Source organism: Pangasianodon hypophthalmus, chromosome 2 (genome assembly GCF_027358585.1).
Source record: "Pangasianodon hypophthalmus isolate fPanHyp1 chromosome 2, fPanHyp1.pri, whole genome shotgun sequence".
In the NCBI taxonomy this organism is placed as follows: Eukaryota; Metazoa; Chordata; class Actinopteri; order Siluriformes; family Pangasiidae; genus Pangasianodon; species Pangasianodon hypophthalmus.
Window position 1 is genome coordinate 34,608,326 of NC_069711.1, and position 18,235 is coordinate 34,626,560.

The 18,235-nt window shown below is 37.2% G+C and overlaps 1 protein-coding gene across 2 annotated transcripts in view; it reads left to right on the top strand.

The window, feature by feature from the left end:
• Positions 1-18,235, top strand: part of rhot1b (ras homolog family member T1) — a 31,841-nt gene that overhangs the window by 9,499 nt on the left and 4,107 nt on the right. The window contains exons 7-18 of one of the 2 annotated variants that reach the window (XM_034310514.2): positions 1,844-1,952; positions 3,355-3,456; positions 5,955-6,053; positions 6,162-6,237; positions 6,370-6,490; positions 7,752-7,836; positions 8,098-8,243; positions 13,652-13,752; positions 13,995-14,125; positions 14,936-15,019; positions 15,210-15,332; positions 18,104-18,235. The exon at positions 18,104-18,235 is cut by the window's right edge and continues 71 nt beyond it. In XM_034310514.2, coding sequence (XP_034166405.1) covers positions 1,844-1,952; positions 3,355-3,456; positions 5,955-6,053; positions 6,162-6,237; positions 6,370-6,490; positions 7,752-7,836; positions 8,098-8,243; positions 13,652-13,752; positions 13,995-14,125; positions 14,936-15,019; positions 15,210-15,332; positions 18,104-18,235 — 1,309 coding nt within the window. Of the gene's footprint in view, positions 1-1,843; positions 1,953-3,354; positions 3,457-5,954; positions 6,054-6,128; positions 6,238-6,369; positions 6,491-7,751; positions 7,837-8,097; positions 8,244-13,651; positions 13,753-13,994; positions 14,126-14,935; positions 15,020-15,209; positions 15,333-18,103 lie in introns of both variants that reach the window. The other variant, XM_034310507.2, reaches the window with a different exon arrangement.

Here is an 18,235-nt window from a genome sequence, read left to right on the forward strand (position 1 = left end):
CTCGGTAAAGTACACTCAGTAAAGTACACTCAGTAAAGTATACTCAGTAAAGTACACTCAGGAAAGTACACACGGTAAAGTACACTCAGTAAAGTACACTCAGGAAAGTACACTCAGTAAAGTACACTCAGTAAAGTACACTCAGTAAAGTACACTCAGGAAAGTACACTCGGTAAAGTACACTCGGTAAAGTACACTCAGAAAAGTACACTCAGTAAAGTACACTCAGGAAAGTACACTCGGTAAAGTACACTCAGTAAAGTATACTCAGTAAAGTACACTCAGTAAAGTATACTCAGTAAAGTACACTCAGTAAAGTACACTCGGTAAAGTACACTCGGTAAAGTACACTCAGTAAAGTACACTCAGTAAAGTACACTCAGTAAAGTACACTCAGAAAAGTACACACGGTAAAGTACACTCAGTAAAGTATACTCAGTAAAGTACACTCAGAAAAGTACACTCGGTAAAGTACACTCGGTAAAGTACACTCAGTAAAGTACACTCAGTAAAGTACACTCAGTAAAGTACACTCAGAAAAGTACACACGGTAAAGTACACTCAGTAAAGTATACTCAGTAAAGTACACTCAGAAAAGTACACACGGTAAAGTATACTCGGTAAAGTATACTCGGTAAAGTACACTCGGTAAAGTACACTCGGTAAAGTACACTCGGTAAAGTACACTCGGTAAAGTATACTAGGTAAAGTACACTCGGTAAAGTACACTCGGTAAAGTACACTCGGTAAAGTACACTCGGTAAAGTACACACGGTAAAGTACACTCAGTAAAGTATACTCAGTAAAGTACACTCAGTAAAGTTCACTCAATAAAGTACACTCAGTAAAGTACACTCAGTAAAGTACACTCAGTAAAGTATACTCAGTAAAGTACACTCAGTAAAGTATACTCAGTAAAGTATACTCGGTAAACTACACTCAGGAAAGTACACTCAGTAAAGTACACTCAGTAAAGTACACTCAGTAATGTACAGGGATTTGAGACGCACAAATATGAACATTTACTGTTTGGATTTTATCTACTATGCTGCAGTATAGTATATTATACCTATTATACCCATCTATACTACACTATACTGCCCTTATACTATACTATACTGCACTACACTATACTGCCCTTATACTATACTATACTGCACTACACTATACTGCCCTTATACTATACTATACTGCACTACACTATACTGCCCTTATACTATACTATACTGTACTATACTGCACTTTTTGCTATACAGTACTGCACCGTACTGCACTACACTATACTGCACTCATACTACACTATACTATACTATACTATACAGTACTGCACCGCACTGCACTATACTATACTGTACCATACTACACTATTATGTACTCTGCTATCCTATACTGCACCGTACTGCACTATACTATACTGCACTCATACTATACTGTACTTACACTATACTATACTATGCATTATAATACTTATACTATATTATACTAACACTATACTATGCTATACTTCTGAATTTGATATATACTATACTGTACCATACTGTACTGCACCGTACTGCACTATACTATACCATGCTTGCATTGTACTATATACTATACTATACTGTACAATACTTATGTGCAATAATAATTACTATAGTATTATATTATAATATTAGTTATAATATAATACAATACTATATTATATTATATTATATTATATTATATTATATTATATTATATTATAATACTTATAAGATAATATGCTGTGCTATACTTTGCTAAAAACAGATTTTTAATCAATGAAAAACTCTGTGTGTGTGTGTGTGTGCGTGTGTGTGTGTGTGTGTGTGTGTGTGTGAACCAGGGTTCCTCTGATCCTGGTTGGGAATAAGTCTGATCTGGTGGAACAGAGCTGCATGGAGACCGTCCTGCACATCATGAACAAATACACTGAGATCGAGACCTGCGTGGAGGTGCTAACAAACACACACACACACACACACACACACACACACACTTTTTGTCTTGTCTTGTCGTCCTGCTCGTACTGACATAAACACTTATAGTATAGTATACTCGTGGTATTCTATTAACACGCCGTTCAGTGCTTATACATGTGTTACACTGGTCTACAAAGAGAAAGCCTCGGAAATGAAAGTAGCTAAATTTTAGCAGAAGTGAGTCACTAATAAAAGAAAATTAAGTCCTGAGTGTTAATTGGCTCCAGTTTCCAAGATACAGCTTCAGGTCAAAATTGCATCTAAATAATTCAAAATTAGAAGCGGGGTGTGTGATTATGCTCCATAACTTTTCTGCAAAATGTGATATAGCAATGAGAATGGCGTCACACCAATCATTATAAATTTATCTTTTTGTTGATACCAATAACGTAACTTTCTATTCATTTATTGTTTTTTTTCATGTAACATTTTCATGCTTTTTTCATGAAAAACTGACCGAATCTACACATTCGAATTGACACCGAGGACCAACTCTTGTCCTGATCCCCTATTTTGCATGCAAATGTAACCTTCCCACAAATGTAGCAGAAGTTATCTGCGTTGTTTACACCGTTTCTTGGTTTCTGAGGGAAAATATCACGTGACTGTTCCTTGGAAATGTTAAGCAATGACACTTTCACAAGCCACCAAATGGAACTGTATGATGTGTAGATCTGGCCAAGACAAATGTACTCCGCAATAAAAGACCAATAAATTACAGTTAGGTAATAATCTTTAGTCTCAAAGTGAAGATAAATGTATAAACTTTCATATGGTACCATGTTCATTGTTCTACTGTACTTTGTCGAGACGTTACGAGGCATCATGATCATCAGATATATTCGCCTGTGTATAGATAATTATAAATCTTTATCGTGAAATATCTTGAAAACTTTAGCCAACCAGCACCTTTATCACTCGTTTTCTAATTCATCTAATCAAAATATGTAAGAATTAGCACATTTTATCTCGGAGGTCGATAACTTCCCAAAAATTTGTAGACCAGTGTTATAACAAGAGTCTTCAAATATAAATTAATATGAAGAGAAACTTACACGTGATAAACTTTTCTTCGTTAAAGGAGTCTTTAATCATTTTAAACCTTGCACTGAAATGGAGTAAATTGTTGAAAGTAAACGAATTATTACTGGGAATAAAATTCTATAAAATTCTATAAAAAAGTTTAAAGTTTAAATGATTTATTTGATTTGTATTTGTTTTAAATTATTATTCTTTTTTAATTAATATTTACAGCTGTATTAATTAGTCTGTGTAAATTGTTTGATTTATTCGTTTTGTTTGTGTGTGTGTTTTTTTTTAACTAGCTTTTTATAAGCGTTATAAAGACTTTTTGGTGGGTGTTTGTGTGTTTCAGTGTTCGGCGAAGACTCTGAAGAACATCTCCGAGCTGTTTTATTACGCTCAGAAAGCCGTACTGCATCCAACAGGACCGCTTTACTGCCCCGAACGCAAACAGGTAACGAATTCTCTTTTCTATCACAGATTCTTGGGCTGCTTTCTCACTTCCTGGTCAAGAATATAGTTCACGTTTTTCTCCTCTCACGTGTCGCAGCTTAATTCAAACTGGAAGAAAAACTTGTGGAAATAAATTCAGGAAATAATTTCTCCAAAGCTCTATTATCTTAAGCTCTATTTCCACTATTATCTCTTATTTTACCGCAAACTGACTTTTCTGTGCTTTTTTACATCTAAATGTGATGCATTTTAAATAAAATAAACACATAAAGTTCACAATGTAGAAGATATTTTGTACCAATGATTTTGGAAACAAATAATAAACATAATAAACACAGACAAATAATAAACACACAATAAACACAAACACATAATAAACACAAACTCATAATAAACATAAACACATAATAAAAACATAATAAACACACAATAAACACAAACTCATAATAAACACATAATAAACACAAACTCATAATAAACACAAACACATAATAAACACATAATAAACACAAACTCATAATAAACACATAATAAACACAAACTCATAATAAACACAAACACATAATAAACACAAACTCATAATAAACACAAACACATAATAAACACATAATAAACACAAACTCATAATAAACACAAACACATAATAAACACAAACTCATAATAAACACAAACACATAATAAACACATAATAAACACATAATAAACACAAACACATAATAAACACAAACACATAATAAACACAAACACATAATAAAAACATAATGAACACATAATAAACTCATAAAAAACCATAATAAACACATAATAAACACAAACGCAAACACATAATAAACACATAATAAACACAAACACATAATAAACACAAACACAATAAAAACATAATGAACACGTAATAAACACAAACACATAATAAACACAAACACAATAAAAACATAATGAACACGTAATAAACACAAACTCATAATAAACACAAACACATAATAAACACATAATAAACACATAATAAACTCATAAAAAACCATAATAAACACATAATAAACACAAACGCAAACACATAATAAACACAAACACATAATAAACACAAACACAATAAAAACATAATGAACACGTAATAAACACAAACTCATAATAAACACATAATAAACACAAACTCATAATAAACACAAACACATAATAAACACATAATAAACACAAACACATAATAAACACATAATAAACACAAACTCATAATAAACACAAACACATAATAAACACAAACTCATAATAAACACAAACACATAATAAACACAAACTCATAATAAACACAAACACATAATAAACACATAATAAACACAAACACATAATAAACACAAACACATAATAAACACAAACTCATAATAAACACAAACACATAATAAACACAAACACATAATAAACACAAACTCATAATAAACACAAACTCATAATAAACACAAACTCATAATAAACACATAATAAACACAAACACATAATAAACACAAACACATAATAAACACAAACTCATAATAAACACAAACACATAATAAACACATAATAAACACAAACTCATAATAAACACAAACACATAATAAACACAAACTCATAATAAACACATAATAAAAACAAACTCATAATAAACACAAACACATAATAAACACATAATAAACACATAATAAACACAAACACATAATAAACACAAACCCATAATAAACACACAATAAACACATAATAAACTCATAAAAAACATAATGAACACGTAATAAACACAAACACACAATAAAAACATAATAAACACACAATAAGGAAAAAATAAAAGATGCCACAGCCACAATGTTGTTTATTAGGTTACATTTTATTTTGATATCACATTCTTGATTTTAATTAAACTTGGGAATTTATTAAAATGGGAATTTGGAAAAAGCGTAAATAAATTTTGTGAATAATTTCTCCTACATTTTCACTCACATTTAACTTGCATTTTACTGCAAATCAACTCATTCTCATTCAGATGTTTTGTGTCTTTTTTTTCTTTTTTTAGGATTAAAAGTGACACATTTTTTATAAATAAAAAATCACTAAGATTCACAGGACAGCAGCCGTTTTGTACCAAAGACCAGAAAACATGTAATAAACATATAACAAGGAAAAAAAGTCACTGCATCACAAAGTCTCTGAGATAAATGTGTTTTTCATAAGCGTAAATGGATTCATTAATTTTTACATGTTTATTAGGTTATAATTTCACTTTTATTGACCATTTATAGGAGTGAAAATATTTATGTGAATTTAAAAAATATATATTATATGATAGTAGATCAGCTTAATTTGCATATTACTTTTAAACGCTTACATTATTACTGTCCTGAACAATATGATGCATTTGCAATACTAATAATGTTGTGTGTGTGTTGTTGAATATTACACTCTATATCACAGTTTACTTTATTATTTTTTCTCTTCTGTGTGTGTGTGTGTGTGTGTGTGTGTGTGTGTGTGTGACAGATGAAACCGGCGTGTGTACGAGCGCTCACTCGCGTCTTCAAAATTTCAGACTTGGACAATAACGGAATCCTCAACGACAACGAGCTCAACTTCTTCCAGGTAAAAAGCAGCAGCTGCTCCATGTTGATTTATTGATCATTTTGTTAAGTGATGAAGTGTTATGGCTCTGTGCAGAGAGTGTGTTTCAGCTCGCCGCTCGCTCCTCAGGCTCTGGAGGACGTGAAGAAGGTGGTGAAGAAGAACGCGCCTGACGGAGTGTGTGAGGACGGACTGACTCTGCAGGGTGAGGGACAGAACACACACCGTCAGTGTTACACTCCACTATCACACGCTTTTAGCAGTAATGTTTCAGCCCTAACGAGGGATATAAAGATTAAAATGGTGTGTTTCTTGCGTGTTTATTTTTTTTTCCCAGGATTCCTTTTCCTCCACACGCTCTTCATCCAGAGGGGGCGTCACGAGACCACGTGGGCAGTGCTTCGCCATTTTGGCTACGATGACGACCTGGAACTACATCAGGACTACCTTTTCCCTCCGTAAGCCCCGCCCACTCATGTTAACCAATCCCTTGTTAGCCCCACATTCTTATTACCTGTTTCTTTTGTTAGCTCCGCCTCCCCTGCTTCCTTCTTACCTATTTCTCTTCATAGTCCCGCCTCCTTCTTATCTGCTTATCTTGAAAGTCCCGCCTCCTTCTTATCTGCTTGTCTTGAAAGTCCCGCCTCCTTCTTACCTGCTTATCTTGAAAGTCCCGCCTCCTTCTTACCTATTTCTCTTCATAGTCCCGCCTCCTTCTTATCTGTTTATCTTGAAAGTCCCGCCTCCTTCTTATCTATTTCTCTTCATAGTCCCGCCTCGTTCTTACCTGCTTATCTTGAAGGTCCCGCCTCTTTCTTACCTGCTTATCTTGAAAGTCCCGCCTCCTTCTTACCTGCTTATCTTGAAAGTCCCGCCTCCTTCTTATCTATTTCTCTTCATAGTCCTGCCTCCTTCTTACCTGCTTATCTTGAAGGTCCCGCCTCCTTCTTGTCTATTTCTCTTCATAGTCCCGCCTCCTTCTTACCTGTTTATCATGAAAGTCCCGCCTTCTTCTTGCCTGCTTATCTTGAAAGTCCCACCTCCTTCTTATCGATTTCTCTTCATAGTCCCGCCTCCTTCTTATCTATTTCTCTTCATAGTCCCACCTCCTTCTTATCGATTTCTCTTCATAGTCCCGCCTCCTTCTTATCAGCTTATCTTGAAAGTCCCTCCTCCTTCTTACCTGCTTCTTTTGTTATCCCCATTTTGTTATCTCCTTTTACCTGTTTCTCCTGTTAGCTCTGCCTCTTCCTTACTTGTTTCTCTACTTAGTCCAACCTCCTTCTCACCTGTTTCTTCTTTTAGCTCCGCCTGTTATTTATTCATTTCTCTTGTTAGTCCTGCTTCCTTCTCACCTGTTTCTTTGGTTAGCTCTTCCTCCTGTTGACCTATTTCTCTTGTGAGCCCTGACATCTTTTACCTGTTTCTGTTGTTAGCCCTGCTTCCTTCTTACCTGCCTCCCTCTCATTTAGATCTTTTTTTTAGGCTTACTTATTGCTCACCTTTTTAGTCCCACCCACTTCACCTGTTTCCCAATTTAGCCACGCCCTGCTGTTTCTCCTGATAGCCCCACCCCTTTTGTATCTGTTTCTCCTGTTAGATTTGCAAGTCTTTGACCTGTTTCCCTTCTAGCTCCTCCCACCTTGCTGTTTTTATCTTGTTAGCTCCGCCCCCTCACTTGTTTAAACGTAATCCTACACAGTGTTTGTTTGTTTGTAGGTTAAGAATCCCAGCGGACTGCAGCACCGAGCTCAACCACAACGCTTCACTGTTCTTGCAGAGCGTCTTCGATAAACACGACAAGGTGAAGACGCCGCCGCGGCACTCGTCCTCCACAACAGATCGCACTCACACACACGTCAGGTTTTATTATTTATTTATTTATTTTAAAGAATTCATTTAGCTGATCAGTCTCAGTAATAATGATATACTATGATATAAGCAATGTGAGGTATAAAATGGGACAGATGTTATGTCCAGTGTATGCTGGATCAGCCGGGACAGAAGTAGGCCAAATGGTGAGCTGTTTTTATTAAATCCTTTAGTTGTGATTATTTTATTTTAGGACAGAGACGGAGCTCTGAACCCCAACGAGCTGAAGGACGTGTTTGATGTTTTTCCCTACATGCCATGGGGTCCGGACGTGAATAACACTGTGTGTACAAACGAACATGGCTGGATCACATACCAGGGCTTCATCTCTCAGTGGACGTGAGTTCCTGTTAACCACGACGTTGATTATTTTCCTATAACATCACACCCCCAAGTCTTTTCTTCCTCTTATACCACAGCAATTTACCAATGTTTATAATTGGTTATGTATATTTCCGTCGAAGCTCATGCCCTGCACGTGTACTTTAACTGATATCAAACTGTAAACGTTTATTGAACTTTGTCTCAGCTCTGGAGTGAGATAGTGTGAAACTAAGTGCACTCCTGTGTTAGTCTTTACCTCCCTAATGCACAGTGTGAATTTAGTGTAAAATGGAGAACGTTGAATTTTTCACCCAAAAAAACACAAAGGCGTTTTCAGATCTTCAGCAAATTCGCAGCGGAAGTTAAGGAGGTCAAGACTAACACAAGAGTGCACTTAGTTTCATCCTATCACACTCCAAAGCTGAGGTATAGTATAGTACAGTACAGTATAGTATAGTATAGTATAGTATAGTATAGGAGCAGTATAGTACAGTATAGTACAGTATAGTGCTTTGTTGTATAGTAGATAAAATAGGTACAATATACTGTACTTCATTATAGTAGATGAGATTATATTAAAGTATACTCTAGTGTAGTACAGTACAGTCTAGTAGATCAAATAGGAATATTTCCATCAAAACTCATGCACTGCACGTGTACTTTAACTGATATTGAACTTTAAAATGTTTAAAACTTTTTGCATCCCAAACCTGTGTATTTATTGTGTATAATATAACAGAAGTAAGAGGCTCAGATCTCAGCTCTGGAGTGAGATAGTGAGAAACTAAGTGCACTCCTGTGTTAGTCTTTACCTCTCTAATGCACAGTGTGAATTTAGTGTAAATCAGAGAATGTTGAATTTTTCACCCAAAAAAACACAAAGGCTAACCCCTTACCGTTTTTTTGGACGAAAAATTTGACGTTCTCAGATTTTCACCAAATCGACACTGTGTGTTATGGAGGTCAAGACTAACACAGGGGTGCACTTAGTTTCATCCTACCACACTCCAAAGCTGAGATACAGTAGAGTAGACTATAGTGTAGTGTAGTATAGTATAGTATAGTGTGGCGTAGTGTAGTGTAGTATAGTATAGTGTGGCATAGTGTAGTGTAGTATAGTATAGTGTGGCATAGTGTGGCATAGTGTAGTATAGTGTAGTATAGTATAGTATAGTGTGGCGTACTGTAGTGTAGTATAGTATAGTGTGGCATAGTGTAGTGTAGTATAGTACAGTATAGTGTAGTATAGTATGGCGTAGTATAGTATAGTGTGGCATAGTGTAGTATAGTACAGTATAGTGTAGTATAGTATGGCGTAGTATAGTATAGTGTGGCATAGTGTAGTGTAGTATAGTACAGTATAGTGTAGTATAGTATGGCGTAGTGTAGTATAGTATAGTATAGTGTGGCATAGTGTAGTATAGTACAGTATAGTGTAGTATAGTGTAGTATAGTATAGTATAGTGTGGCGTACTGTAGTGTAGTATAGTATAGTGTGGCATAGTGTAGTGTAGTATAGTACAGTATAGTGTAGTATAGTATGGCGTAGTATAGTATAGTGTGGCATAGTGTAGTGTAGCATAGTACAGTATAGTGTAGTATAGTATGGCGTAGTGTAGTATAGTATAGTATAGTGTGGCATAGTGTAGTGTAGTATAGTATGGTGTAGTGTAGTATAGTATGGCGTAGTGTAGTATAGTATAGTATAGTGTGGCATAGTGTAGTGTAGTATAGTATGGTGTAGTGTAGTGTAGTATAGTATAGTGTGGCATAGTGTAGTATAGTGTGGCATAGTGTAGTGTAGTATAGTACAGTATAGTGTAGTATAGTGTGGGGTAGTGTAGTATAGTATAGTATAGTGTGGCATAGTGTAGTGTAGCATAGTACAGTATAGTGTAGTATAGTATGGCGTAGTGTAGTATAGTATAGTGTGGCATAGTGTAGTGTAGCATAGTACAGTATAGTGTAGTATAGTGTGGGGTAGTGTAGTATAGTATAGTATAGTGTGGCATAGTGTAGTGTAGCATAGTACAGTATAGTGTAGTATAGTGTGGGGTAGTGTAGTATAGTATAGTATAGTGTGGCATAGTGTAGTGTAGCATAGTACAGTATAGTGTAGTGTAGTATAGTATAGTATAGTGTGGCATAGTGTAGTATAGTACAGTATAGTGTAGTATAGTATGGCGCAGTGTAGTGTAGTATAGTGTAGTATAGTGTGGCATAGTGTAGTGTAGTATAGTACAGTATAGTGTAGTATAGTATGGCGCAGTGTAGTGTAGTATAGTATAGTATAGTGTGGCATAGTGTAGTGTAGTATAGTACAGTATAGTGTAGTATAGTGTGGCGTAGTATAGTGTAGTATGGCATTAGTATAATACAGTATGGTATGGTACAGTATAGTATCAGCACAATTAGAAATACAAGCTTGTATAAGTATAGCATAGCATATTATAGAGTAGTATTGGAGTTAAGGCAGCTATACTACACTTTCATATTGTAGGGTTTATTAGATTAAAGAGGTATTGTTGATAAAATTGGTGTAATTTAGTATATTAAACTATAATACTGTATGGTATAGCACAGTATAGTATACTATAGGATAGACAGGTAGATGGATTGATAGATAGATTGATTAGTTGAGGAAATTTGGGTGCTGCCACAGCAACAGACATTGATGCACTAGACAAAGTTATACATTCGACACATGCTAAAAATAACACACATTGCAAAACACATCAGTGATAAGGTAAAAAAAAACACAACAAGGTACAGAGTAACAGCAGCAGAGTAACAGCAGCAGAGTAACAGCTGCAGAGTAACAGCTGCAGAGTAACAGCAGCAGAGTAACAGCAGCAGAATGACAGCTGCAGAGTAACAGCAGCAGAGTAACAGCAGCAGAGTAACAGCAGCAGAATGACAGCTGCAGAGTAACAGCTGCAGAGTAACAGCAGCAGAGTAACAGCAGCAGAGTAACAGCAGCAGAGTAACAGCTGCAGAGTAACAGCTGCAGAGTAACAGCTGCAGAGTAACAGCTGCAGACGTTCACAGGGGTGGGATTGGTTGGTGACTATCTGATCCTATGTATATACTGTATGTATACATGTACATGAATGAATTCTGTATATAAAGTAGGAATAGTATAGCATAGAATAGTGCATAAAACTAGCATTGTATGATATACTATTGTTATAGTATAGAAAAAAAATTACATTTGTTAGTTCCGGACATGTCTGTTTTACTCAGTGTGATACACTGGAAATTAGACCTTCCTAAAGCGTGGTGTGAATTTGCTGAAAATTTGCTGTATTCTGAGATGCTATAGTATAGTGCAGTGCAGTGTATTGCAGTGTATTTTATTTATAGTATAGTACTGTACAGTAGATAAAATATTTATAGTATGACATAGTATAGTAGGATTCAGTAGATTAAATTAGAATAAAAGTATAGTATTCATATAATCTACTATAGCAAAATATAGTTACAGCATGATATAGCAAAGCATAGTATACTAGAGTAGATAAAATAGGTACAATATACTATACTACAGTTGGGTAGATGATATAGTATAGTGTAGTATGCTAGAGTAGGTAAAATAGGTACAGTGTACTATACTACAGTGCAGTAGATGTTATAGTATAGTGTAGTATAATATGATATAGTATGGTATAGTAGATAAAATAGGTATGATATACTATACTACAGTAAAGTAGATGTTATAGTCTAGTGTAGTAAAGTATAGAATGGTATAGTAGATCAAATAGGTACAATATACTATACTACAGTAATGTAGATGTTATAGTATAGTGTAGTATGGTATAGTATGGCATGGTATAGTAGATAAAATAGGTACAATATACTATACTACAGTAATGTAGATGTTATAGTATAGTGTAGTATGGTATAGTATGGCATGGTATATTAGATAAAATAGGTACAATATACTATACTACAGTAATGTAGATGTTATAGTATAGTGTAGTATGGTATAGTATGGCATGGTATAGTAGATAAAATAGGTACAATATACTATACTACAGTATGGTAGATGTTGTAGTATAGTGTAGTATAGTATGGTATAGTGTAGTATGCTAGAGTAGGTAAAATAGGTACAATGTACTATACTACAGTGCAGTAGATGTTATAGTATAGTGTAGTATAGGTATAGTATGGCATGGTATAGTAGATAAAATAGGTACAATATACTATACTACAGTATGGTAGATGTTATAGTATAGTGTAGTATGGTATAGTATGGTATAGTGTAGTATGCTAGAGTAGGTAAAATAGGTACAATGTACTATACTACAGTGCAGTAGATGTTATAGTATAGTGTAGTATAGGTATAGTATGGCATGGTATAGTAGATAAAATAGGTACAATATACTATACTACAGTATGGTAGATGTTATAGTATAGTGTAGTATAGTATAGTATGGTATAGTGTAGTATGCTAGAGTAGGTAAAATAGGTACAATGTACTATACTACAGTGCAGTAGATGTTATAGTATAGTGTAGTATAATATGATATAGTATGGTATAGTAGATAAAATAGGTACCATATACTATACTAGAGTACGGTAGATGTTATAGTATAGTGTAGTATAGTATAGTATGGTACAGTATGATATAGTATGGTATGGTACGGTTCAGTAAAGAATAGTAGATAAAATTGCTATATTTCCGTCCGAGCTCATGCACTGCTTGTGGAAGTGATTTAACTGATATTGACCAGTAAAATATTTAAATTTCTGAATCCCAAGCTAATATATATACTGAGTGTAATATAGTGGAAATGAGGGGCTCAGATCTCAGCTCTGGAGCGTGATAGGACGAAACTAAGTGCTCTCCTGTGTTAGTCTTGATCGTCCTAACGCATGGTGTGAATTTAGTGTAAATCAGAGAGCGTTGAATTTTTCACCCAAAAAAACACAAAGGCTAACCCCTTACCGTTTTTTTGGACGAAAAATTTGACGTCTCAGATCTTCACCAAATCGACACTGTGTGTTATGGAGGTCAAGACTAACACAGGGGTGCACTTAGTTTCGCCCTATCACCTTCCAAAGCTGAGATCAGATCGCATTAGTACGGTATGTTAGAATTGAGTGGGAGCACTGACACTGGAGACTCCTTCCATAAATGTTAAATATACATCTCCTTACAGTAAACTTCATCATATCATTTATCAATTACACACATTTTCTTTTTTAATCTGTTTATTATTATGTGGACTGTCTGCTGTACACGTCCCTGTGAATGAGCTGTTGCTATAGAAACGATAACGTATTAGATTAGAGCGAGCGCTTTAATATAAACCTGCACTACTGTCAGAGCTGCTGTTCTAGAAAATTAATCAACACCTTCTGACCAATCAGAATCCAGAATTCAGCAGCACTAATTACTGTAATGTTTGTCATGATGGCAGGTTAACGACGTATCTGGACGTCCAGCGGTGCCTGGAGTACCTCGGTTACCTTGGTTACTCCATCGTAGCGGAGCAGGAGTCGCAGGCCGCCGCCATCACGGGTGGGTATTTTGACACGGTTTGTGTGTGTGTGCATGTGTGTGTGTGTGTGTGTGTGTGTGTTGATTGTCAGAGTGGCTTCATTAGGAAATTGAAACTTAATATGATCACAGAGGTGTGAACTGGCGGTTTCTGGTATTTCATACAACATGGGTTCAAGATTATAATACAAGTCAACAAGTCATGTGTGTGTCTGTGTGTGTGTGTGCGCGTGTGTGTGTGTGCGTGTGTGTGTGTTCCACAGTGACCCGCAGTAAGTGTGTGGACCTGCAGCAGAAACAGACGCAGCGCTGTGTGTTTCTCTGTAATGTCTTTGGTAGCAGTGGTAGTGGAAAGAGCAGCTTCCTGCAGGCCTTCATCGGACGCAACCTCAATGTACACACACACACACACACACCCACCCACACACACACACACACACACACCCACACACACACCCACACACATTTATATATCTATATATATACACACAGTTCTGTGCAAAAGTCTTAGGCACATGCAAAGAAATGCTGTAGAGTAAAGACGCCTTCAAAAATAATTAAATTAAATGTTTCTACATTTAAAAAAACTCCTATAAAGAGCAGTAAACAGTAATAAATGAAACAAAGTCAGTATTTAATGTGACGATCCTTCACTTTAAATAAATAAAGCAGTATCTGAGGTGCAGTGTGTGCAGTTTTATAAGGAAATGAGCTGGAAGTGTTACTGAGCATCTTGCAGAAGCAGCCACAGTTCTTCTGGAGACTTTGACTGTCGACTCGCTTCTTATTTCTGCAGCGAAACCCAGCAGCCTTCATTATGTTTTTATCTGAAAAGTGTCTCTTATGGAATCTGCTGCTTTCTTTACTGACATACAAACATTTTTCTGGAACGTTTCATTTTGTGCCGGAAAACTAATGTTTAGAATCTAAAATGTTTTTGTACTGAATCAATAATGTAGAAGTCAGAAAATAAACATCTATAATAAAGTTTGTATATAATACATATATACACATATACACACACACAACATACACACATATATGTACACTCTTGGATGTATTAATGCAGCAGTCGTGTCGGTTTCCTTATTATTTATTACTACTAATAATAATAGTTTTTAATATTATTAAAGAAAACTCTCTTTGTTTTGTAGACATTTTACAAAATGAATAGTGTGTGTGTGTGTGTGTGTGTCCCCTCCAGCGCCAGAAGACGATCAGAGACGAACACAAATCGCACTACGCCATTAACACGGTCCATGTTTACGGTCAGGAGAAATACCTGCTGGTGAGACGCTGCCCTTGTTTACTGTTAATGTGTAGTTATTAATTATTATTATTAATTATAAAGATGTGTTTTACTTTCTACTAAAACAAAAATCATCAAGTTTGTAAAGTGTGTTTGACGTGTTTAGTGTGTGAAGGAGCTACGATGTCCCGGTTGATTGACGCAGTGTCGTCTGTTTTTCTCTCCACAGCTGCGTGAAATCAGCTCGGATTTGGACTTCCTGTCTGATTCTGATCTCTGCTGTGATGTCGTCTGCCTGATTTATGACATCAGCGACCCCGACTCGTTCGACTACTGCGTTCGAGTGTTTAGGGTGAGAGTGTGTGTTCAAGCATTTACGCTAAAGTCTACCTGAACACGCAAATAAAGAAATGATAAACAGATGACAAGATGGCTGTTTATATTTTCATCCAAGCTCGTGTCCTTGAACTGATATCCACCAGTAAAATCTTTATATTTGTGCGCTTGAACCTGTGATTTATACTGAGTGTAATATATTACAAATGAGAGGCTCAAATCTCAGCTCTGGAGGGGGATAGGACGAAACTAAGTGCACCCCTGGGTTAGTCTTGCCCGCCTTAATGCACGGTGTGAATCTTAAATTTGGTGAAGATCTGAGAATGTCAAATTTTTCACCCAAGAAAAAGATAAGAGATTAGCCTTTGTGTTTTTTTGGGCGAAAAATCCAACGTTCTCCGATTTTCACCAAATTCACACTGTGCGTTATAGTTAAAGCGGTCAAGACTAACACAGGGGTGCATTTAGTTTCGTCTTCTCATGCTTCATTACTGAGATCTGAGCACTTCAGTATGTTGGACTTGTTCATGTATAGAGTGGCAGCTAACTTGTGTTATAGACTGATGAACAGACAGACAGACAGACAGTGAGACAGACAGTGAGACAGACTACCACGTAGAACAATGGTGAGTCAGACAGATGATGAAAAGGACAAGACAGGCAGGCAGATAGATAAAGAAACAGACAGACAGGTGACAAAATAGGCAGACAGAAAGACAGACAGATAGATGGACACAAAGACAGAAGGTCAGACAGCAAAACAGACGGCTGTCCAGCAAATGAGACAGGCAGAGAGACATACCAAGCACCGAATGCAGAGACAGAAAGCAGATAACAGACTAAAGTTACATGAGATTACTGAGGACGGTTCCACTTACAAACCATGAAGATGGCTTAGAACTACAATTGCTATGAGAGCTTTAGGACTACAATTCCCATGAACAGTTTTGCACTCAATGTTTTTCCTCACCACCGTCACCTCTGACTCGCTCATTAGGGATAAATTTATACATTTAAAATTTATATCCTGAGTTTATATATTTCTGTAAAGCTGCTTTGTGGAGAATGTCCATTGTTAAAAGTGTTAAACAAATAAAATAAAATTGAATTGATGAATGGATCGATGGACAGGCAAACAGATAGCAAGACAGACAGAATATTATTTATCTATCTGTTTTGTTTAACTGTCTGTCTCGCTGTCTGTCTGACTGATTAACCATCTGCATATCTAGACAGACAGTGAGACAGACGGTGAGACAGACAGTGGACAGACATTGAGACAGATGGTGAGACAGATGGTTAGACAGACAGTGAGACAGATGGTGAGACAGATGGTGAGACAGACGGTGAGACAGACGGTGAGACAGACATTGAGACAGACAGTGAGACAGACGGTGAGACAGATGGTTAGACAGACAGTGAGACAGATGGTGAGACAGACAGTGAGACAGACGGTCAGACAGACAGTGAGACAGACAGTGGACAGACATTGAGACAGATGGTGAGACAGATGGTTAGACAGACAGTGAGACAGATGGTGAGACAGATGGTGAGACAGACAGTGAGACAGACGGTGAGACAGACATTGAGACAGAAAGTGAGACAGATGGTGAGACAGACAGTGAGACAGACGGTGAGACAGATGGTTAGACAGACAGTGAGACAGATGGTGAGACAGACAGTGAGACAGACGGTCAGACAGACAGTGAGACAGACGGTGAGACAGACGGTTAGACAGACAGTGAGACAGATGGTGAGACAGACAGTGAGACAGACGGTGAGACAGATGGTGAGACAGACAGTGAGACAGACGGTTAGACAGACAGTGAGACAGACGGTGAGACAGACAGTGGACAGACATTGAGACAGACGGTGAGACAGACGGTGAGACAGACATTGAGACAGACAGTGAGACAGATGGTGAGACAGACAGTGAGACAGACGGTGAGACAGATGGTTAGACAGACAGTGAGACAGATGGTGAGACAGACAGTGAGACAGACGGTCAGACAGACAGTGAGACAGACAGTGAGACAGACGGTCAGACAGACAGTGAGACAGACGGTGAGACAGACGGTTAGACAGACAGTGAGACAGATGGTGAGACAGACAGTGAGACAGACGGTGAGACAGACAGTGAGACAGACGGTGAGACAGACGGTTAGACAGACAGTGAGACAGATGGTGAGACAGACGGTGAGACAGACGGGTGAGACAGATGGTGAGACAGACAGTGAGACAGACGGTTAGACAGACAGTGAGACAGACGGTGAGACAGACAGTGAGACAGACATTGAGACAGACGGTGAGACAGACGGTGAGACAGACGGTGAGACAGACATTGAGACAGACAGTGAGACAGATGGTGAGACAGACAGTGAGACAGACAGTGAGACAGACGGTGAGACAGACGGTTAGACAGACAGTGAGACAGATGGTGAGACAGACGGTGAGACAGACGGTCAGACAGACAGTGAGACAGACGGTGAGACAGACGGTTAGACAGACAGTGAGACAGATGGTGAGACAGACAGTGAGACAGACGGTGAGACAGACAGTGAGACAGACGGTGAGACAGATGGTTAGACAGACAGTGAGACAGATGGTGAGACAGACACGAGACAAGCAGTTAAACACACATATAGGAAGATAGACAGTGAGGCAGACACTTAAGCAGATCAGTATAGCAATCTGCAGCATTAATGATGTGTGTGTGCGTGTGTGTGTGTGTGCATGTGCGTGCGCGTGCGTGCGTGTGTGTGTGTGCGTGTGTGTGTGTGTGTGTAGGAGTGTTATGCGGACAGTAAGCTGCTGTGTCTGATGGTGGCGATGAAGTCGGACCTGCAGGAGGAGAAACAGCAGCACAGCGTCACACCTCTGGAGTTCTGCAGAACACACATGATTCCTCCTCCGCAAGCG